The sequence below is a fragment of the Ranitomeya variabilis genome, chromosome 2 (genome assembly GCF_051348905.1).
Source record: "Ranitomeya variabilis isolate aRanVar5 chromosome 2, aRanVar5.hap1, whole genome shotgun sequence".
Lineage (NCBI taxonomy): Eukaryota > Metazoa > Chordata > Amphibia > Anura > Dendrobatidae > Ranitomeya > Ranitomeya variabilis.
Genome location: NC_135233.1, coordinates 252589430 through 252612933, shown reverse-complemented (window position 1 = coordinate 252612933; position 23504 = coordinate 252589430). Strand labels below are relative to the sequence as shown.

The following is a 23504-nucleotide window of genomic DNA, read 5'->3' as shown; positions in this document are numbered from 1 at the left end:
TTTGTCTCAACATTCACCAAACCGAAGAGGTTTTATTAGTTTGAATAAGTACACGTGAGGGGAAAAACAATGTTATTTTAGATGATAGTTACGCTCTAGAAAAGGGTGATGAGAATTGTTATAATAATATAAATATATTTATATATAAAGATATATTTATATATAAAAATATATTTATATATGAAAATATATTTATATATAAAAATATATTTATATATGAAACTATATATAGACACGAGGGCCTTCTTGGGCTCCTGGCTGCCGTAACAAGGTCATGGGCACCAAGCAATCACATTGGGGAAGTACAACTGGGTGTAGGAAGGGACCCGCTGGCCCATTTTCATGGTGCTGGCACATAACAGGTTGACCTGCTGTGATAGGACTGAGAATTTGGTGTAACTGGCACATGCACTGTATGGAGGGCACTGTGAAATGGGCCATATGGGCGCAGAGGGCTTTGACACTTGCGAGAATCAGATGTAAGGCTATGGCCACATATCCAGTAATCATCAGCTAGAATGGTTCCAGCAGCAATCCATCAGCAAAAACGTTGTGCAGACACCACTTTAGTCCACTTTTAAATAACTGGTCTCTGCTTTTTGAACATTGAAGTCTATGGGAAACGGACCAGTTAATCAGCCATCCGTTAACCTTTCATTTCTAAAGAATCTGATTTTTGCTATCTGGATCCAACAGTGATCAGTTATTTAAAAAGTGACTAACAGATTGGTGCTGGATCCTGGATGATTACTGGACATGTGAACATGGCCTTAGTAAAGCTGCCATGGTGATCTGGCCCCTCACAAGCAGGACATTTGGATAAGGATGGAGTCTTTAAAGGTTTGGTTCAGATAAGATTTCTATCAGATGACACAATGGACATGGCCTCAGGTGAGTTGTTTGTCTTCTCATTAACTTGTGATCACAGAATAAGCAGTTCTCACCTCTCTGCAGACATATTAGAAGACAATCAGTATTTGCTGGCCAAACAGAGACAGGCTGGCCAAACATCTCAGGTAGAAGGCAGCTATGGAATACATGGCTACCATACAGGACAGTCAGTGAGCTTGTCAATAGTGATGAGCGAAAGTGCTCGGATAAGGAGCCATCGGATCACGCTTTGCGAGCTAACCAAGTGACTTCGGCATGCTCGAAATGTTTGAGTCACTGCGGCTGCATGTCTCAAGGCTGTTCGACAGCCATGACACATGCAGGGACTACAATCCGCGTACATGCAGCCACGGGGACTCAAACATAATATTCGAGCACGACGAAGACACTTAGCACACGAGCATGCTCATAACACCTTATCCGACCACTTTCGGCCATCACTACAGAGTCAGTAAACTTGTCAGATACCGGCGGAAGGGGCTTATTACCAGGAAAACAAAAGGATAGAGCACGGACTTTCAATATGAGCAGCACGGCGGCTCAGGGGCTGGCACGGCGGCCTTACAGCGCTAGATTCAAATACCACCAAGATATGCTACAAGTATGTTCTCCCTGTGTTTGCGCAGGTTTCTACCGGGTTCCCTGGTTTCCTCCCACACTCCAAACACAAACTGATAAGAGATGGAGATTGTGAGTCCCAATGGGGACAGCGATGATGTCGTCTGTAAAGTGCTACAGAATTAATGGCGCTATATGTAAAATTATATAAATCCTCCTCGCTCAAAATCATCTGTTGGCTCACGTATACACCAGACATTCCGCTGTTCCCCCAGGGACAGTCAAGTACATTGCTCAGCTATCATAAACTGTCTTGTGAACTGCTTTATTTTATTTTTTTCCACCTTGTGGACATTTATTTTTGATTTTTTAACTTAAAATGTATTCGGGGCTAAAGATTAAAAAAAAACAAAAAAACATAATTGGGTTCATTAAAATTGTTGTACCGTTTGGCTCTTTTATCCCCTTCTCATTCAGTTGAAGTGGTCATAAATCAGCCAAGAGGGATTAAGAAAAATACAAATAAAAGGGTTACAGACTGAGCTCACTAACAGACCCTCAGTTAACTCATTCCCTAGCCATGAGTAGACAGACCAAGTGCAATTCATAGTACGGTATATAGAAAGAAAACTACAAACATGATTTCTAGCCTCAGACACATGCATTTAAAATTAAAGGAAACAAGATTCCCCCCCCAAAAAAATTATTTATATCCCATCCATTTAGCTAGACAGTCTGTTCCTTTCCCTCATTGCCTTGAAATCTGCCTTGAATCTATAAGTAAATGAGGCCGAAGTGCTCTGGACCATTTTTAAGCCTCTGTCAGTCCGGCTCTATTCTCCAGCTAGCTCTGCCTTCTGCTTGACTGACAGCTCAGCTGATCTGTGACTTCAAGCAGAAGTCAGCGCTAGACAGAGAATAGAGCCGGACTGGCAAAGGCTTGGGAAGTGCTTCAACATGCTGAAAGCACTTCAGGCTCATTTGTATATAGATTCAGATTCTAGGTAACAGAAGAACTGAACAGACTGTCTATATAACAGTATGGCTGGTCTTGTCTTTGCAAGACATACATGCGCACATAGATTGAAAGGTGACATATTCCCTTAAAAATAAAAAAATAGTCTCCCCCAAAGTTGGCCAAACCTTTTAATGGTACATTTCTGCATTGGGGAGACAAGTACTACCCTAGCTATTCTGAAAATAATATACATATGATTTAGTATCTACAAAATTACCTGTGAAATAAAGCGGCAAATAGATGATCATAAGTTAAAGACAAAATAAAAAAAAAAGAAGCAAAAAAAATTTGAATTTGTTTTGGGAGGAAGGGGAAAAAGATTTGATCCGTTTTACTCTTAAAATCAATTGAATGCAAAGTAAATTTTCCTGCAAAACATTTTCAAGACAAGAGCTCACATGGCTGCTTGCATGAAAAATAATAATAATAATAATAATAATAATAATAATAATAAAAAAAAGTGTAGGTGAGGGGGCAAAATACCCCCCCAAAAACAACTTTACTAGTGTTTGGTGAAACTCTGCAGCATGATTAGGGGTTAATAGTAACTAAATTCCATTTACAGGATACTAAATTAAATGTCTAACACTTTTGGGACAGTCTTACAACTATTAATGAGATTGTGGGGGTTAAAGGGACGGTCATGTTTTATGTAAGTAAAATGATCCATTGCACCATGAAAAACGTGCAATCCTCCTGCTTCTCATTCTTTTACCACTTTCCACTTTTCCACTTTTACCAGATTTCTGATTACTGTAAGTGAAAACAAATATTTCTTTATGTTCAGAAGCTAAAAGCTGGACTTGCGCCTCTCATAATTGAGCTGTTTAGTTACGCTCTCTTCTACGAGAATAAACACATCAGTACCATCAATCTGAAAACATAGGTCTGGTCGGCCTAGAGACGGCCGCTCAGCTGAAAATAGAGAGTATATTATAAAGTCACCTATCTTCTCACTGTGTAAGGAGTTAGTAGGGTCAGGACTGCACAGTGAGGCAGCCCCCTCACAGCATTACCCCCCCAGCTACCCTCCACTTCAGCCGCAGCGCGGCAGCACACCCTACTGGTCAACAGCAAAATTACACAGAGTCAACCTTCAAGGTGGACGAACAATGAGAAAACAGACTATTTGAAAGAACGTTAGTGCTCTCTTGTATCAGTTCTCTTCAGCGGGGAAAGGGTTAACTTCTCATCAGCTTAATAATTAAACTGCAGAAAATATAAGCATTTGAGGGGTTCGCTGGAGGGAGGTGAGGGGTTTTACTGATCTGCTATGCATATGTCTATCCTACAAGAATGATACATAGAGCCCTATGGTGGCTCACGCTCGACCCTTAACTCAGATACAACAAATTACACATGGGGCTGGAGGGCCCGTCCCATATCCTAACTCCTTCCCAACACGTCGGGTGTATAGAGCAGCATCCGGAGCAAACCCCGCACTATAAAATGTGGGCGAAAGAACGGTATTCAGCCAGCAACTTGCTGTGAGCAGCAGCGATCAGAGACAGCAGTATAGGTAAAATGTGCCATTTTCAGTGTATTATATGGTGCCCTCTATAATAGGGTCCTCCTAGACTGTCATCAATAGTTTGTTCAGTCATTTATACAAGTGCGTCTCACAAAATTAGAATATCATCAAAACGTTAATCTCAGTTCTTCAATACAAAAAGTGAAACACCTATATTATATAGAGTCATTACAAACATAGTGATCTATTTCACGTTTATTTCTGTTAATGTTGATTATGGCTTACAGCCAATGAAAACCCAAAAGTCATTATCTCAGGAAATTAGAATACTTTATAACACCAGCTTGAAAAATGATTTTAACCCCTTCACCCCCGGAGCTTTTTCCGTTTTTTCGTTTTCGTTTTTCGCTCCCCACCTTACCAGAGCCATAACTCTTATTTTTCCATCAATATGGCCATGTGAGGGCTTATTTTTTGCGGGACGAGATGTACTTTTGAACGATACCATTGGTTTTACCATGCCGTGTAACAGAAAACGGGAAAAAAATTCCAAGTGTGATGAAATTGCAAAAAAAGTGCAATCTCACACTTGTTTTTTGTTTGGCTTTTTTGCTAGGTTCACCAAATGCTAAAACTAACCTGCCATTATGATTCTCCAGGTCATTACGAGTTCATGGACACCTAACATGTCTAGGTTATTTTTTTATCTAAGTGGTGAAAAAAAATTCCAAATTTTGCTAAAAAAAAAAAAAAAAAAAAATTGCGCAATTTTCCGATACCCGTAGCGTCTCCAATTTTTTATGATATGGGGTCGGGTGAGGGCTTATTTTTTGCGTGCCGAGCTGGCGTTTTTAATGATAGCATTTTGGTGTAGATACGTTCTTTTGATCACCCTTTATCGCATTTTAATGCAATGTCGCGGCGACCAAAAAAACGTAATTTTGACGTTTTGATTTTTTTTCTCGCTACGCCATTTAGCAGTCAGGTTAATCCTTTGTTTTTATTGATAGATCGGGAGATTCTGAACGCGGTGATACCAAATATGTGTATGTTTAATTTTTTTTTTATTTGTTTTATTTTGATTGGGGCGAAAGGGGGGTGATTTGAACTTTTATATATTTTTTCTTTTTTTATATTTTTAAAGACTTTTTTTTCTTAATTTTGGCATGCTTCAATAGCCTCCATAGGAGGCTAGAAGCATGCATTACACGATCGGCTCTGCTACATAGAGGTGAAATACAGATCACCTCTATGCAGCAGAAAGGCAGGTGTACTTTGAGCGCCGACCACAGGGTGGCGCTCAAAGCAATCGGCCATCAACAACCATAGGTCTCAAGGAGACCTCTGGTTGTTATGGCAATGCACCGCTGACCCCCGATCATGTGACGGGGGTCAGTGGTGTGAGCACTTCCAGCCGCGCGGCCGGGAGCGCTAGTTAAATGCCGCTGTCAGCGCTTAACGGCGACATTTAACTAGTTAATGGGCGCGGGCGGATCGTGATTCCGCTCGCGCTCATTGCGCGCACATGTCAGCTGTACAAAACAGCTGACATGTCGTGGCTTTAAGGTGGGCTCACCGCCAGAGCCCACCTCAAAGCAGGGGATCTGCCAGCTGACATACTATTCCGTCAGCTGGCAGAAAGGGGTTAAAATCTGAAATGTTGGCCTACTGAAATGTATGTTCAGTAAATGCACTCAATACTTGGTCGGGGCTCCTTTGACATAAATTACTGCATCAATGCGGCGTGGCATGGAGGCGATCAGCCTGTGGCACTGCTGAGGGGTTATGGAAGCCCAGGTTGCTTTGATACCAGCCTTCAGCTCGTCTGCATTGTTGGGTCTGGTGTCTCATCTTCCTCTTGACAATACCCCACAGATTCTCTATGGGGTTAAGGTCAGGCGAGTTTGCTGCCAATCAAGCACAGTGATACTGTGGTTTGTAAACCAGGTATTGGTACCTTTGGCAGTGTGGACAGGTGCCAAGTCCTGCTGGAGAATGAAATGTCCATCTCCAAAAATCTTGTCGGCAGAAGGAAGCATGAAGTGCTCTAAAATGTCCTGGTAGACGGCTGTGCTGACTTTGACCTTGATAAAACACAGTGGACCTACACCAGCAGATGACATGGCTCCCCAAGCCATCACTGATTGTAGAAACTTCACACTAGACCTTCAACAGCTTGGATTGTGGCCTCTCCACTCTTCCTCCAGACTCTGGGACCTTTGATTTCCAAATGAAATGCAAAATTTACTTTAATCTGAAAACAACACCTTGGACCGCTGAGCAACAGTCCAGTTCTTTTTCTCCTTGGCCCAGGTAAGACGCTTCTGGCATTGTCTATTGGTCATGAGTGGTCTGACACAAGGAATGTGGCACTTGTAGCCCATGTCCTGGATACGTCTGTGTGTGGTGGCTCTTGCAATGACCCCAGCAGCAGTCCACTCCTTGTGAATCTCCCCCAAATTTTTGAATGGCCTTTCCTTAACAATCCTTTCAAGGCTGCGGTTATCCCTGTTGCTTGTGCACCTTTTTCTACCACACTTTTTCCTTCCACTCAACTTTCCATTAATATGCTTGGATACAGCACTGTGTGAACAGCCAGCTTCTGTAGCAATGACCTTTTGTGGCTTACCCTCCTTGTGGAGGGTGTCAGTGACTGCCTTCTGGACATCTGTCAAGTCAGCAGTCTTCCCCATGATTGTGGAGCTACTGAAACAGACTAAGGGACCTTGTTAAATGCTTAGGAAGCCTTTGCAGGTGTTTGCTAATTATTCTAATTTACTGAGATAATGATTTGGGGGTTTTCATTGGTTGTAAGCCATAATCATCAACATTAACAGAAATAAACACATGAAATAGATCACTCTGTGTGTAATGACTCTATATAAGAGATTCACTTTTTGTATTGAAGAACTGAAATAAGTTTTGATGATATTCTAATTTTGTGAGACACACTTGCATTTGTATGTAATCCTCTCATGTACCGCACCATGGAATCGATTGTGCTCTAAAAATGATAAATAATAATGAAAAAATAATAAGTGCAACTCATCCTGATAAAAACAAGCCCATGCCCAAATGGAAAAATCCAAACTTATGACATTTGGCAGACAAATTGAGGGAAAAAAAAAGCTGAAAAATGAGATGCCATCATAAAATGCCCGATGAAAGAATGTCTGATGAATATTAATAAAAAAAAAAAAAAAAAAGCTAAAATGCTTTCAAATTGCACTTGTAAAAAAGTATTCTAAAGCGAAGAAAAAAAAAAAATCTTAGAATAGAAAATGTCACTATACTTACTTTTTTCTATCTTTAAAAACAAAACAAAACAAAAAAAAACAAAACACAAAACCAAAGTCTCCATAGCCCCTGGTGTGATGATGGCTGTAGCAGTTGTGCGGAGTGCACTCACCTCCATGGTGCCGGTGCCCCGGCTCTCTGTGGTGCAGGTGGTAGCCGGTGCCCAGCGACCACAGGGCACACAGCCACTCTGTAAGCAGCAGGTACGTGGCTTTCATGTTGCCTGTAGGAACAGTTGAGGGATAAGGCAGCGGCACAGCAGGGATAAGGCAGCGGCACAGCAGGGATAAGGCAGTGGCACAGCCGGGATAAGGCAGTGGCACAGCCGGGCGAGCGCTCACTGAGCTCAGACTGTGTGGGAGAAGCAGGGAACTCTCCTCTCATCCCACGCACACTGCAACACAGCGGCAGCAGCCAATCACAGCGCGCAGCGAGGGAAACATCTCCGTGGGCAACAATTAATATATCAATAGCCTGAGAGGTCCCAACGCTGTGTCTGGTTACAAGTGATCACATGCAGCGCCAGAACCAGCACTGCTACATGCAGGCAACTGCATGAGTAACAATCTCTAAGGGAACATTTAATAGTTTGCTTTACAGGGATGCAAAAAAGGACGAGAGTCAGGGATCAGTGGCCGGCGTAGAAAACAAAGAACGAATGTGTACAACCCACTGGGTGGCACTGATGCTCAAAGTAGAGTTGCTATTTAACCACCGGATTCCCCTGGATTGGACCCCACCATTACTATACACACCCACGTTATCAGTAGGATGCTCATGTCACCCGAATTGGCAGAAGCACCCAATCAGAACCCGGCATTCGTCATCATGTGATTGCCCTGGACAGTCGACCATCTAAGTACCAATCGTACGGCCACCATGACAATCACCCACTTTGCCGTAGTCGGGATTGCAGGGCAGCCCAGGCCTCGTGGCACCATTAGCAGCGGTGTAGCAGGAGGCCATTCTCCATCCCCTGTTGGGAACCAGTATGTAGAAGCAGTAGCAGCCACCAGTGTACTGCCGACCCGGCCACAGCAGCACGTCTATCTTAGCAGTCTGCCACACAAAGAATGCTGAAATACTGCGACATGGTCAGCAATGCCGAACACTATATAAAACATATGTTCCCGTCTGCCATATTTACTGCCAAATCAGACCCTTTTGTTCTGGCTCTGCAGGCCGCCCCAGATCTGCACACCCAGGAGTGCCTTCTTCATCACGTCCCTGGAAAAGTCGCTAGCTACGATGCCGCATACATGAGAGTGTAGGCCCCGAGGATTAGTCACTACACATACAGCGGATGGTGATGCCCATAGGGCATCCACTGCCTAATAATGGAGGAAGGTGGCGTCTCTCCAAAAGTACAGAATCACCCAACACGTCACCAGCAGAAAAAGAAGCCAAGCTCTAAAATAAGGCCCAGGGGGAGATGCTGGGAAGTAAGACGCCTTTATGGTAAGGGCCGACTATAACACAACATTTACATTGCCCGCTTACTGCCGCAGATGTCACAGGCTCTTAGGGGGCCATAAATGCCAACCGCTCCATCTCACTCTAAGGTACCTTCACACTAAACGATATCGCTAGCGATCCGTGACGTTGCAGCGTCCTGGCTAGCGATATCGTTTAGTTTGACAGGCAGCAGCGATCAGGATCCTGCTGTGATATCGCTGGTCGTTGCTGAAAGTTCAGAACTTTATTTGGTCGTCAGATCGCTGTGTATCGTCGTGTTTGACACCAAAAGCAACGATACCAGCGATGTTTTACACTGGTAACCAGGGTAAACATCGGGTTACTAAGCGCAGGGCCGCGCTTAGTAACCCGATGTTTACCCTGGTTACCAGCGTAAAATGTAAAAAAAACAAACAGTACATACTCACCTTCGCGTCCCCCGGCGTCCGCTTCCCACACTGACTGAGCGCCGTAAAGTGAAAGTACAGCACAGCGGTGACGTCACCGCTCTGCTGTTAGGGCCGGCGCTCAGTCAGTGCAGGAAGCGGACGCCGGGGGACACGAATGTAAGTATGTACTGTTTTTTTTTTTTACATTTTACGCTGGTAACCAGGGTAAACATCGGGTTACTAAGTGCAGGGCCGCGCTTAGTAACCCGATGTTTACCCTGGTTACCCGGGGACCTCGGCATCGTTGGTCGCTGGAGAGCGGTCTGTGTGACAGCTCTCCAGCGATCAAACAGCGACGCTGCAGCGATCGGCGACGCTGCAGCGATCGGCATCGCTGTCGCTATCGCTGCAGCGTCGCTTAATGTGAAGGTACCTTAAGGGTTAGTACATACAACATATATCGCGTCCTAGAGGGCATCAGTTTTAAAGGTCTATTCCATTTTCTAGACAAGATAATCACCAGAGCTGAGATGCCATTAGGAGGGTGAGGTCTTCTGTCTGTAGTGCTGGATGAGAGCGACTAGAGCTGGCGTGTACCCCTGGGCATCAGAGCGACCACGACAATAAAGACGCTTTCCATGAATGTTTAATGCCGCAGTCTCCTGAGCCAGGTAACACTACAATGTCATTATCCATAATCTATCGCATGGAATCTTCCACATCAAGGAAAATGACAGCCACGGGGCCATTCAATCCATTACAGCAGGTTTAGGTAATTTACAGCTTGCCATCTGTGGAGTCATATGCTGCGCAGCATTCAGGGGGGTTGCTGGGACATCTAGTCCTCCATTCACTGGTAACAACAGCGATGTGTTATATGAATGGAAATAGTGTGTAATTGTTGGTAAATTTTCCACCTGCTGTGTAATCAGCAGCCTGAATAATTCAGATCATCCGGCAATTGCGAATACAAAGCACGTCCCAGCCAGCCGCACAGAGGAGAATCTGCCACAAGGTGGCACTGCGGAGGACACATCAAATCAATAAAATCCTTTCCAGCCTGAAACGGCTGATAACAGGGAGCAATAGGCTGCGCTCAGAAACACAGCAAAGGAGATAAGACAGGCTGCAGATTAATGTTCCCGGGTAAGCAAGGATTAATCCAGGATTCAGGCAGCATCTATTTCAGTACATGCGAGTGTTATCGAACCAGAAAGGTCCCTGTGGCCTCAGAGACAGAAAGCATTGGGTTACATGGAATCTCAGCCACCAAAGCCATCTGGCCTTGTATGACGGAGTCAAGGTGTCAACCAAGGACGGAAAGAGCCTGTACTCAAGGGTACGAGCTGCAAGGGGAAGTCTCATGTCTCTATAACCAAGGACTAGGGGCCCTGCAAGAGTAGCATAAGGCTGTGGGGCTCCACCGCAGATAGTGTAACAAGAATTCTCTAGGAGGATGGCACCTAGTGCAGCTTTATAAGAAGCCCACCGGGTGAAGGCGGTCCCAGCCGCCATGTGATAACAACGAGCAGTATATTATACATCTGAGGTGTCGGGCCGGCCACCTACAAAGGGGCTCCTCCTCGGCCAGATACAGGCACATGATCCGTCCACACGGAGACAACAGAACCAGATCTGCCCTGCACCGGTAAACCAAGAGTATTATCTCAGACAAGAGAGAGGAGAATAACGAGAAGATGACTGTTTACACTAGGAAGGAAATGCTGAAGTAGTAATTCCTCAACAGCTAGCAGGAGTGATCCCAAACTACTGCCGGGGAACTCACAATATGGCATCAGGACATCTCCTTAGATGGAGGACAGGCAAAACGGGTCTCCCAGAAGGCTTCTTTTTTTTTTTTTTTTTTTCCACTCCACCATATACTTTGCACATGTTCTCACCACTCAAAATTGTCTGGGTACAAGGACTGGGCCCCTGCTAGAGAGGGCCCCATAGCAGCCTTTATGGTACACTGACTTATGGCTATGTTACAGGCCACTTTGGCTTTGAACTCGGAGATCCTTGTGCCGTAGGATTGTGATTGTTTCCAGGTCCAACTGGAACATCTACCACCCCTGTGTGGACATGTGAAAGTAGCAGCCTCTGGCTGGGCACGAGTTGTGGGGATTACCGGGCATCTGCTCAGCAGCAATGAATATTCCTAACAGCAGAACAACAATGTCTATTAATCAGCAGACCGGAGGGGACGGTTCATCATATTCATGGACGGATTAGTGATGGAAAAACTAAAAACAAAACAGGCAGCAAGTACAGATGGAGCAGACCTGAGCGGAGCAGCCAACTGAACGCACCTCCTACAGCACAGGAATATTGGGGGAGATTGGCTGTCAAAATTAGTCAATTGTTTAATATATATTTTTCCTTTATTACAGTGCTAGGTTTATTTATTGTTTTTCATTTTGTTTTTGCACTTTCGTTTTTTTCCCTCCCTTCTTGCAAGAGCCATAACTTTTGATTTTTCCGCTGATGGGGGTATTATGGGACTACATGAAGCCGTATGGCCACTGCCTTGCTGTTCCTTGCTCCATGCACTTTATGGCACATGGATGGAGTGATGAGAAAAACTCTTGATAGATTATGAGGCTTGTTATCTGCAGGACACCAATCATTTTATCATCTAGTGAAAAATAGTAAAAAATAAATAAAATTAAAGAGTGGTGAAATTGTGAAAAAAAAAAATTAACCATCATTTCTATGGTATTTAGTTTGTAGTAAAAATGACCTGGTAACAGGTTAGTGTGATTATCATGGTCCCAAACTTGATTACATTTTAATCAAAGTGTTAATCCTCTTAATATACTGCATCATCATATTATGCAGCACTGTGTGCTTACAATTGCCCATTTGCCTTTCTTCCCATCTAATTCTTCGGGGCAGAATGTGGGTAATAATCCTGACGTGAACGATTACACGGAGCAGCGAGTATTGCCTGCACCTATACCTGTCTCTTCGCACTAGCCCTGTATACAACTTTATGCTCTGGACACAAGATATTACTTATGTGATACGATGCACAGAGGTGTATAGTCACTAACGTTATATGACTCCCTCTAGAAACATGCTTTTATCATCCTGGGTGTGCGTCTCTTGCTTTTACATGGTTATTACTCTGTAATCTTTTGTTATCACCTGACCAATAATAAAGATTTATTGTGTCACACATTTTGATATATCTGGGTTGTTTTGGTGTTTTTTTTTATCCGCCATTTTCTTCCGTAATTTTCACCGACTGTCCATTTTTCTTTACTATCACGGTCCGAGTTTGCTATGTGGATACATTATAAGCTTGGCATAGCCGCAAGTTTTGAAGCCATACATAAAATCCCACATACGTTTATTTTTTCCCTTGTTCTCCATCTCAATACAGCTCCTGATCCGCTCCATACATGCAGACCTGACAGAAGACCAGCCATTGTGTCCTACTAAAGGAAGGGGTTAATGTCTGCTTCATTTGTACATGACACAACAGATGGAAGACAACCCTCATAATTGATGGCGCCATTTCTACACACTTACCCGACTTTGCCTTCTCGCATTTCCCTTCGCCATCTTCTTTGAAGCCGCGAATACAAGGGCCGCACTCTGCGGAGCCTGGGGGGCAAACCTCCCTGTTGTGCAGAGGACAGTTTAAACTGTTACGGCATTGAGAAGCTGAAAAACACAAACAGAAGGGACGATGAGGTTAAAGCAAACACCATCATTTTGAAGGTCAAGCCACTCATTTCTCATCTCAAGGAGCTAGTGCTGTTAGACAAACAAAACAAGGGACTTTCCCTTTAAACATGGATCCGAAAGTGACAAACACCAAGAGGTTAATTCAGGTCTCCATACAGGAGTGGACCCTCAAAAAGGCAGCTGTAGTCAGGCGCAGATACCAGGTTTCCCGATTCTGTGCAGTTTTTGGTCATTCAAGCACAGATCGCTCCCTGACGCCATTTTTCCACCCACGCCTGCGACAATATTTTGCTCTATGCAGACACACAGCCGGCTCAATGAAATTAGCCCCTGATCCACAGAGAACATCTGTCTTGTGTCTTGATGATGGCTTTCTATCAGCACCAGGCTTAATACTTCAGTGCGGGCCAATCAGCAGTTATTGACAGCGCGGATATTGCACACAGCGCAGCAGCCTGTTAACTGTTAGCTCACCATCTAAGTCCATTATCAGTGTAATCATTTACTGCGCTGGCACTCGGGGGCATTGGTTGACGATGTGCCGACACTTGGGGGGCGCCGGATGACGACGCGCCAACACTCGGGGGTTATATGCAGCTATTTCTTCACCACAAACCAGGACCAAATCACCGCCTCACCCCAGAGCAGGACACTGTTTTCCCAAAATACTCAGTATCCATCATCCATTCCATCGGGACACGTCTGCCCACCATACTAAGAACATACTCTAGTGATGCAGCACTCCTTACCCTGTAATGTCACACTATGACCACCAGGTGGCACAACACCTTCAGGAATGATGGGTGTAGATAACCCGCTTGTTTATGAAATGGGCAATGAATCGATGAGTAAATAAGAGAACAGAAGAGAACAACATCATTCCTGGGAATCCACTGCGACCACCAGTAACCAGAGATGGAAATATCAGGAAAGGTGGTTCTTGTGCCTAATTTTTTACTAACTTACTTTAGAGAGGCATCAATCAGATCATTTATCCGGGGTGTCACAATCTGCCAACACTGCGAGGGGGGATAAGACCCCACCACCACTACTGCTTCCATATTACGCAGCAATGCGCACAGAGCTTGGTGACACATTGCCAGTCAGCAGTGGCGCCTCCTGTCCTGCGCTGCCGATTCACTCCGGTGACATTAGCCCAGAGTCGGATACATATCTGCTGCCGCCGGACCACTGTAAATGGCACGACAGGCCGCAATTCCAGGCTGGACGTGTCAGCGTCATAAATCTCTCCATGCTGACTGTTTGCTACAATGTATGAGTGAAGGGAAAGGGATCCGCTCATCTTACACTGGACACAATTGTAACCATTAGCATATGAATCTCACAGTTTTCCATTCACTGACAGCAAGCAGCAGAACAGGTCATTATCTAAGGATTAGGCTTCATGTATATAACCCATTGATGCCTTCGGTAAGTTCAGGGACCAAGAGAAGACCCTGATGTGCAGGCGCGGCCATTATACGGTATCACAAATCCAACTGTGCTTTTATGGTCCACATGAACACAATGTAACGTAAATAAGAGGATATCAGAGGTGGGAATGCAGCGACACGTGCCGTAATAATGGGATTACTGTGCTGTATATGTGCGCACGTCTCTCATGGAGACCATTAACCATGAGGCGCTGGCGCTCCCCGCTGCACTAACGAGAAGCCTCCCAAGACATTTAATTAGCCCATTAGCAGAGCTGTCCAGGTAATGAACTGCCCATATGCCGCATTTATCACAATGTCATCTGTATTCCTGTCATATTCCCATAGACACGTGACACCACATCACGCTCCACATTGTCCGGGCACGTGCAGACCCCGTCATACATGTCAGGCACACCGTCACAGAGACATGGCCTCCCTCTGCTCCAGGTCCGCTGCTCGTTTTTACACGGGGATTTATAGGGATTCTGGAGGCTGACGAGGAGCTTCGGATACAGACAGGAAGGTCCTGGAATATTGGATTTCATACCCACACAACAGAGACTAGATAGGGGGATGTCTAACAGAATGGCAGCCGCCATCACATCCTCATGGGTAGAGAGAGGAAGAAGAAGACCGGGAGGAAGAAGAAGACAGGGAGGAAGAAGAAGACAGGGAGGAAGAAGAAGACAGGGAGGAAGAAGAAGACAGGGAGGAAGAAGAAGACAGGGAGGAAGAAGAAGACAGGGAGGAAAGACAAAGTGAAAACAAAAACCCACATGGAGTAAGGCTAAGTTCACATTAGCATTCGGGGGCTTTGCGGACCTATCTTTAACATTGGGTACGCAGAACATGCGGATGCATGTGTATGCGTTGTTTTGACATGCCCGCCGACCGCACGGGAACGCAACAAGTTGCATTTTGTGCGGACGGGGAAAGAGGGATATTAAAAAGGAAGTGGAAGAAAATACCAAAGACACAAAACAACACAGAGATGGGGAGAGTCCGCAAAAAGGAAGGAATGATCCCTTGCTAATTTTGTAAGTTCGCCCACTGACAAAGACATGAACAGTCTATACTTTTAAGGGTAGGTTCATTTTAACATTGAGAGATAGAATATCAAAAATAAAATCCAGAAAATCACATTGTATACATTTATTTGCATTCCATTAAGAGTTCTGCCTCCTACAGACCAGTTAGACGCTCCCAATCAACTCGTTACCTGCATTAGAGACAGCTGTCTTACAGTCACCTTTATAAAAGACTCCTGTCCACAGACTCAGTCAGACTGTAACCTCTACAACATAGGTAAGAACAAAGCTTTATAAGGATGTCAGAGACAAGATCATAGACCTGCACAAAGCTGGAATGGGCTACAAAAACCATAAGTAAGACACTGGGTGAGAAGGAGACAATTGTTGGTGCAATAGTAAGAAAATGGAAGCAATACAAAATGACTGTCAATCGACATCGATCTAGGGCACCATGCAAAATCTCACCTCGTGGGGTATCCATCATGAAAAGGTGCAAAATCAGCCTAAAACTACACGGGGGGGAACTTGTTAATGATCTCAAGGCAGCTGGGACCACAGTCACCAAGAAAACCATTGATAACACATTACGCCATAAAGGTTTAAAATCCAGCAGCGCCCGCAAGGTCCCCCTGCTCAGGAAGGCACATGTGCAGGCCCATCTGAAGTTTGCCAATGAACACCTGGATGATTCTGTGAGTGATTGGAGAAGGTGCTGTGGTCAGATGAGACAAAAATTGAGGTCTTTAGCATTAACTCAACTCACCGTGTTTGGAGGAAGAGAAATGCTGCCTATGACCCAAAGAACACCGTCCCCACTGTCAAGCATGGAGGTGGAAACATTATGTTTTGGGGGTGTTTCTCTGCTGAGGGCACAGGACTACTTCACCGCATCAATGGGAGAATGGATGGAGCCATGTACCGTACAATCCTGAGTGACAACCTCCTTCCCTCCGCCAGGACATTAAAAATGGATCGTGGCTGGGTCTTCCAGCAAGACAATAACCCAAAACATACAGCCAAGGCAACAAAGGAGTGGCTCAAAATAAGCACATTAAGGTCATGGAGTGGCCTAGCCAGCCTGCAGACCTTAATCCCATAGGAAACTAATGGAGGGAGTTGCCAAGCGACAGCCTCAAATCTTAATGATTTAGAGATGATCTGCAAAGAGGAGTGGACCAAAAGTCCTCCTGACAAGTGCACAAACATCATCAAATACAAAAAAGCGTCTGACTGCTGTGCTTGCCACCAAGTATTAAGTCTTGTTTGCCAGAGGGATCAAATACTTATTTCTCACTGCAAAATGCAAATATATTTATACAATGTGATTTTCTGGATTTTATTTTTGATATTCTATCTCTCAATGTTAAAATCAACCTACCCTTAAAATTATAGACTGTTAATGTCCTTGTCAGTGGGCAAACCTACAAAATCAGCAAGGGATCAAACACTTATTTCCACCTCTGTATGTGAGTGCGCATACATACATACACACGTACATACATACAGACACAGAAGGAGGGGGTCATGCAGTGATCTCTGCAGGCAGATGTATATATGACAGGGAGCAGCCATATGATGCTCGCATCCATCAGTGACCGCCATGTACCTGTGTCCTGTCCTACATCATGTACAAGAGCTGCTACATCTGTCACATGAATCAGCACATAAATGATGTGTGAAGCTCAGCCCTACAGCAGCAACAGCATGGTGATCACAAAACCATCATAAAAACCTGTATATGAACTTTCACAGAGGATCCAACAGTAAGAGTAAAGGTACCTTCACACGAAACGACTTTGTAACGATATCGCTAGCGATCCGTGACGTTGCAGCGTCCTCGCTAGCGATATCGTTTAGTTTGACACGCAGCAGCGATCAGGATCCTGCTGTGATGTCGCTGGTCGCTGAATAAAGTCCAGAACTTTATTTGGTCGTCCGATCGCCGTGTATCGTTGTGTTTGAAAGCAAAAGCAACGATACCAGCGATGTTTTACACTGGTAACCAGGGTAAACATCGGGTTACCAAGCGCAGGGCCGCGCTTAGTAACCCGATGTTTACCCTGGTTACCAGCGTAAAAGTAAAAAAAACAAACAGTACATACTCACCTGCGCGTCCCCCAGCGTCTGCTTCCTGACACTTACTGAGCGCCGGCCCGAAAGTGAAAGCACAGCGGTGACGTCACCGCTGTGCTGTTAGGGCCGGAGCTCAGTCAGTGTCAGGAAGCAGACGCTGGGGGACGCGCAGGTGAGTATGTACTGTTTGGTTTTTTTACTTTTACGCTGGTAACCAGGGTAAACATCGGGTTACTAAGCGCGGCCATGCGCTTAGCAACTCGATGTTTACCCTGGTTACCCGGGGACCTCGGCATCGTTGGTCGCTGGAGAGCGGTCTGTGTGACAGCTCCCCAGCGATCAAACAGCGACGCTGCAGCGATCGGCATCGTTGTCGCTATCGCTGCAGCGTTGCTTCGTGTGAAGGTACCTTTAGGCAAGGAGCTTATATCAACTAGGATTTCCCTGGCAGTTCTGCCCCGCCTATAAGACGCTGGCTTCTACCTGAAATACAATTGTGTAATAAAAGCTCTATTTCCAGTACAACCAGTATATAAACACCTACTGCAATGACCATAAAAACTAGAATTCCTCATAAAGCAACACAGTCTCTAAAGGCTCTGTAATTGCACTGCAGGTAAATGCAATCTGCTGTTCTCTGTTAGCAGCCATTTTAGTGTGGAGAGAGGTTGACAGGAGTCTATATAGTTTTACTATATACTGTAGATATCATGCACATATATCAGCCGCTCTACCAGAAGCTGTGCTGTAAGGGTTCCCACGATCAGTGTTTGTTCAGGCTTTCACGCAGATGAATTTCCGCATGAATCCTGCACCTCAGCTCACTTGAGATTTTGCAGCACGCGGGGTTTTTTTATGCGATTGTGTCCCTTTGGTATGTTAGATTAGATGTGAGATATATAATTCGTGCCATGCATGTGTAGTTCACTGTACATCTACTAACCTAATAATAATAACAACTAGTAGGCCTGTGCAAAATTTTCGCACAATGGTTATCGGGGGCACAGGCAATTTCAGGAAAATCAAGCTGGTCAAATGTAAATGTATTTAATGAGATGATGAACACAGAGAGGTAGGGGTCTCACATTATATATATATATATATATATATATATATATATTATATATAGAGAGAGAGAGAGAGAGAGAGAGAGAGAGAGAGAGAGAGACAGACATATAGTACATACACCGTATATATGTTTTCACGAATATTTGAGCCCATGGATCCATTATATGTCCAATTTGCAAGCCAGCGACAAAATCTCGCCATACGGATGTCATACGGATGCTTACATGTGAGGACATCGCATCCTCGCACTGAACACGGATGGCATACGGATCACTGTTCAGGGAACATTTCTGCAATTCTTGTGTGAATCGGACCGATTTTTTTTACGTTGTGTGTGACTCCAGCCTAAAGGAGATCCCCCAACATTAAACATAATGGTACTTACTGATCAGAAGGGGTGTGATTGTCAGGACCTTGCAAAAGAACAGGGGCAGCAGCATTTTTTCCCCTCCACAGCAGCACTGCCATCTAACTGCAGTGTAGGGAAGTGCAACACAGCCCTATGTATGTGAACAGAGCAGCTCCCTGAACAGCAGTGCCACTTTGACAGTAAAAATAATGTAGGAGAATTGACCCCATAACTCAGCTTATTTACACCATTTTATAATAATTGGGAATATCCCTTTAAAAAAAAAAAAAAAAAAGTTATATCTGCAGATTATTATACCTTTTTTTCCCTACGGTTGGATTATTATTTACTTATTTTCTTTCAATTTTTGCAAGGCTGTTTCCACCAATCTCTCCCATCGGGAGACAATGTACAGTCTGAGTTATGTCAACGCTGCAGTTTTTTGCTTGGAACCAGAGGTGAATCCAGGTCACCAATAAGCTGCAACCTTAGAAGGAAGATAGACTTTTCAATGACTGTCCAATAATACGGAAAATCTGATGGTTCAGAACCTGTCCGGTCCCTTTTAGGCTGCATTCATTTATATCTTCTAGCAAATATTTTATATGTACCTGCCTGGAATCGGCTGGGCAAGGAGTTCAGCAAGCTGGAAAGCCCCCAAGGCAAATATTAGGATTTGTTTCAGCTTTGTATTAGTATGCTTTGGGGTAGTTTGGTGCCACCTGCAGGTCATTTTTCCTTACTGCAGATTTATGAAAAATGTATTTTGTGATAACAGTGTGGATGTGTGGTTTGTTTGGCTGTTTTCTTGCTGAAGGGGGCAAGTTTACCTTTCAAATGGTGTATCATTTGTGTGTGTATCATTTGTGTGTGTCGGTGCAGTATGAATGGAGATACAAAGTAATCACTGAAAAAGAGTGTTTTGAAATAATATAGAAGGATAATAATAATAATAAAGGTAAAAAGATTTGATGCCGCGCTTGATGATGGGTTCGCAAAGTGAGACCCTAAATCTGCATGGGTCTGTTTCCAACAATGGCTAACAGGTATAATAGCATGAATAATTGCTGGTACAATGTAAAAACTTTCAATATGTCAAAATCATAGTGGATATTCCAACCAGGGAATCTCCCGAACCACAATTAGACTCCCCGTATTGTGTGAGATCCTATGACACTCGTGGGAATCACTGTTCATCTGTATACTGGTGATCAACCCAAGTTAATAACATGGGTAACATTTAAAAAAAAAAAAAAGATACCCAGTGACTGGATTACCTGTGTGGGATAGATGGTGTGATAAGCCATGTGTCCTAGTGAGCAGGCGATGTGGTTGATCCGCTGCAAGCGTTCCCCATGAGATGAGATGTTGAGTGGGATAAGGGGATGAGGCGTTACATAGAGCCAGGGATGCCCTGGTCGGTGGCATCCCTGGATACTGAGCGGGAAAGGAAAAAATGGCCGATAGGCTCCACCTACGTGTGACGTCAGTGAGTAAGGAGGCGCACTGGGATAAAAAAAGGACTACCAATGCGTTTCAAAGAGCTCCGCTCTTCTTCATCAGGGTGGTCGCCCCCACACAAGATCCCATCTATATGTAGGCGTCTGTCCCACCCCTCACTCCAACCCCAACGTCAATCTCCTCTGTATACACATATGACTGACCCGCCGATCAGCCAAATATAAGGAGGAGAGCTATCCCCTTTTCGCTGACCAAAAAATGAAATCCGAAGGTATTCAAGTTTGTGTTGGAATATATATGTGGTCCTACAGTGTTAAACCATGACAGAAGAGGTTGTTTGAATAAACCCTTAGAGAGGCCCATTACATAGGTTTTGACCTATATTACCAACACTAACATGCCGCCATTTGACTATGGAATCCAACTGAATAAACCTCACTTTAAATATATGCAAACTTTATTATTGCCGATATGTGTAAAAAAGGGAATCCCAAATCATATGAAGTTAAAATGCCATATTGGCAGGCTGGGTGTACAATAGCATCACTAACAAATATATCTATTAAAAATTCATTTCTTTTTATTTTTTAAGTCCTAATGAAACAATTAAAATAACCTTTATTTGTGAACCACATAAAAGACATAAAAACATACCTCGCCTATAATTATCCATATCTCTCAACACTTTTCTCATTCCTCAGAGAAGGGAGAGCCTGGGACTGGTAGCTATTACCAAATCATGAAAAATACTGAAATATTAAAAATAGAGACATGAACAGTGATCGAGTCCAAAGGACTTAGTCCTTTCATGGAGCCCCTACGAGAAATGTATATTTAAATTTTTCTATTTGAGATACTACCTATGCTGGTGGTATATACATGAATAGTTATGACATTCAGATCATTCCATAGTGCCAGTGAATCAATCCCACACAATTCACTGTATCATTAATCAATACTGGCCCTTGTGTCTAAAAAGGCAAATAGCTCAGGTTCCTGATTTAGGCCCTTTGGGGCCAAGGCGTCTAGAGTAGATATCCATTGGGATTCGATATTGGACATCTGTTTGATAAAATCACCCTCTCTTGGGTTCTGGTGGACCATGATGCCGGTAAAGATCACGCCTTTGTGGATTGTGTTTCTCCTTAAAATGTTGCGAAAGTGGGTGTCCTACATGGCCTTTTTGAATATTCACTAAGTGTTCCTTGATACGCACCATGAGGCGCCTTTTAGTGTGCCCCACAAATTTTTTTACAGGGACATTGGATCAAATAGATGACCCCCGTGGTGAAACAGGAAATGCTCTCTTTAATATTAAATTCCCTTTCGCCACCGGAGTCTGTAAATGTCGGTTGTCAGGTTTTCTTAAATGTGGTGTTTAAACAGCTAAAACAACTGTCACAAGGTACAAAGCCACTGTTGGATTCTCTAGGTTTTATTCGACCCGATTTTACTGCTGGACAACTTGTTGGTTGGAGCTATTAGGTTACCCAACACTCGAGCTTTCCTATACACAAATTTTGGGGCAGTTGGTAGGAGTTCACCCACCAATTTGTCCTTTTGAAGAACGGTCCAATGTTTTTTAAAAATTCTCGTTAATTTTTTTATAGCCTGCATGGAATTCCATAATAAACGGTAGCTGACATATTTGGTCCTTGATAGTCCGAGGTTCTGAAATTGTAGATTTTGCACTGTGTGCCAATATGCTTTTGAGGTATCTTCTCAATTAGAACAAGCCAAACTGGATGTAGATTTCGTACAACCTTTCTCTATGAATCTCTGTATTAGATGATCCGATTCTTTATTGTAGTCAACATTAGCGCAATTGCGCCTAATTCTCATAAATGGACTTTTCAGAATATTTGTTAGCCAAATAGGGAGGTGGCAACTGTTAAGTGAATGAAACTGTTAGAATCAACTTCCTTACGGTAGCACCTGGTACATGACTGATACTCCTCCATAAAAATGTTAAGGTCCAAAAAGTTAACAGTTGCACTAGTTGTGGGGGTGAACTTCAGGCCAAAATCGTTTATGTTCAGATATAGTAGGAAGGAATCAAGCTCCTTTTGGGTGCCTTCCCAGATAAATAGGAGATCATTGATAAAACTACACCATAGAACCAAACCCTTGTGTAGGCCCCCATCTTTCCCTATAAACAACTACTCCCATTTGGCTACATACAGGTTGGCATAGCTAGGGGCAAACCATGTCCCCATAGCTGTGCCCCAAGTCTGCAGGAAGAACTGATCCTCATACAGGAAGTAATTGGTGTCGTAAAATGAAATATATGCATTCTTGGATAAATTTAACCTGCTCAGCTGTGTATATGCCCAATAAATTCAAGGCCTGCTGACTGACAGCCTTTCTCCCGGTCAATCACTGTATACAACGATTTTATATCCATTGTTCCCAGGATGTAATGGGATTTCCACTTGACCCGTTCTAGAACCTGTAGAACATGGCCCGTATCAGTAAGGTACGCCGGTATCAAGGACATGCATCTTTGTAGGTGAATGTCCACATACCTCGATAGATTAGCTGTTAGGCTATTAATACCTGATATAATAGGTCTCCCGAGGGGGCGTACCGGATCCTTATGCAACTTTGAGATATGATAAAATACTGCTGTGCTGGGGGTATGATTCATTACAAATTCGTACTCTTTGTTCAAAATTCCCATAGACTTCCCCTTAGCGCATAGGATATACAGTTTTTTGATAAAATATGTGGTTGGGTCACTTCTTAGTGTTTTGTAAGTGATTGTATCACTAAGGAGTCTATCCGACTCCTCCCTATACATAGCACGACTTAATACTACTATCCCTCCACCCTTGTCTGCAGGACGGACTAAAATGTCGTTATTCACTTGTAGATCCTTCAGGGCTTTTCTTTCTTGTTGTGTTAGATTATGCGGTATAAATTTGGATTTACCTCTATACAATTTCTTAACATCTGAGGTAACTAACACATCAAACGTGAGGAAAGCGTTCGAATACTCTTGATTAGGAATAAATCTAGATGGATTAGTCAGTGTCGTGTGGCTATACCTATGTGTCTCCTGAACTGGTTGTCTGCTCGCAGACTTTTCCTTCTTTAAAAAATACTTTTTTCAAAGCCAAATTGCTTAAATACTTTTTCATGCAGATGTACAAATTGAATGGATTTGCCGTTGCTGTAGGTGCAAACTTGAGGCCTTTTTGGAGAAGGGATGTTTCACTATCAGATAATTAATATGTACATAAATTGTATATTTTTTGAGAATCATTACTTACAGAAGCTCCTATTTTAGTCTTGGAGCATTTACCCCTCTG

At 43.7% G+C, this 23504-nt stretch overlaps 1 protein-coding gene across 1 annotated transcript in view; it reads right to left on the bottom strand.

Moving 5' to 3' along the window:
• Positions 1 to 23504, bottom strand: part of NPDC1 (neural proliferation, differentiation and control 1) — a 122866-nt gene that overhangs the window by 38658 nt on the left and 60704 nt on the right. The window contains exon 2 of the mRNA XM_077284620.1: positions 12617 to 12751. Within this exon, the coding sequence (XP_077140735.1) occupies positions 12617 to 12751 (135 nt within the window). The remainder of the gene's footprint in view (positions 1 to 12616; positions 12752 to 23504) is intronic.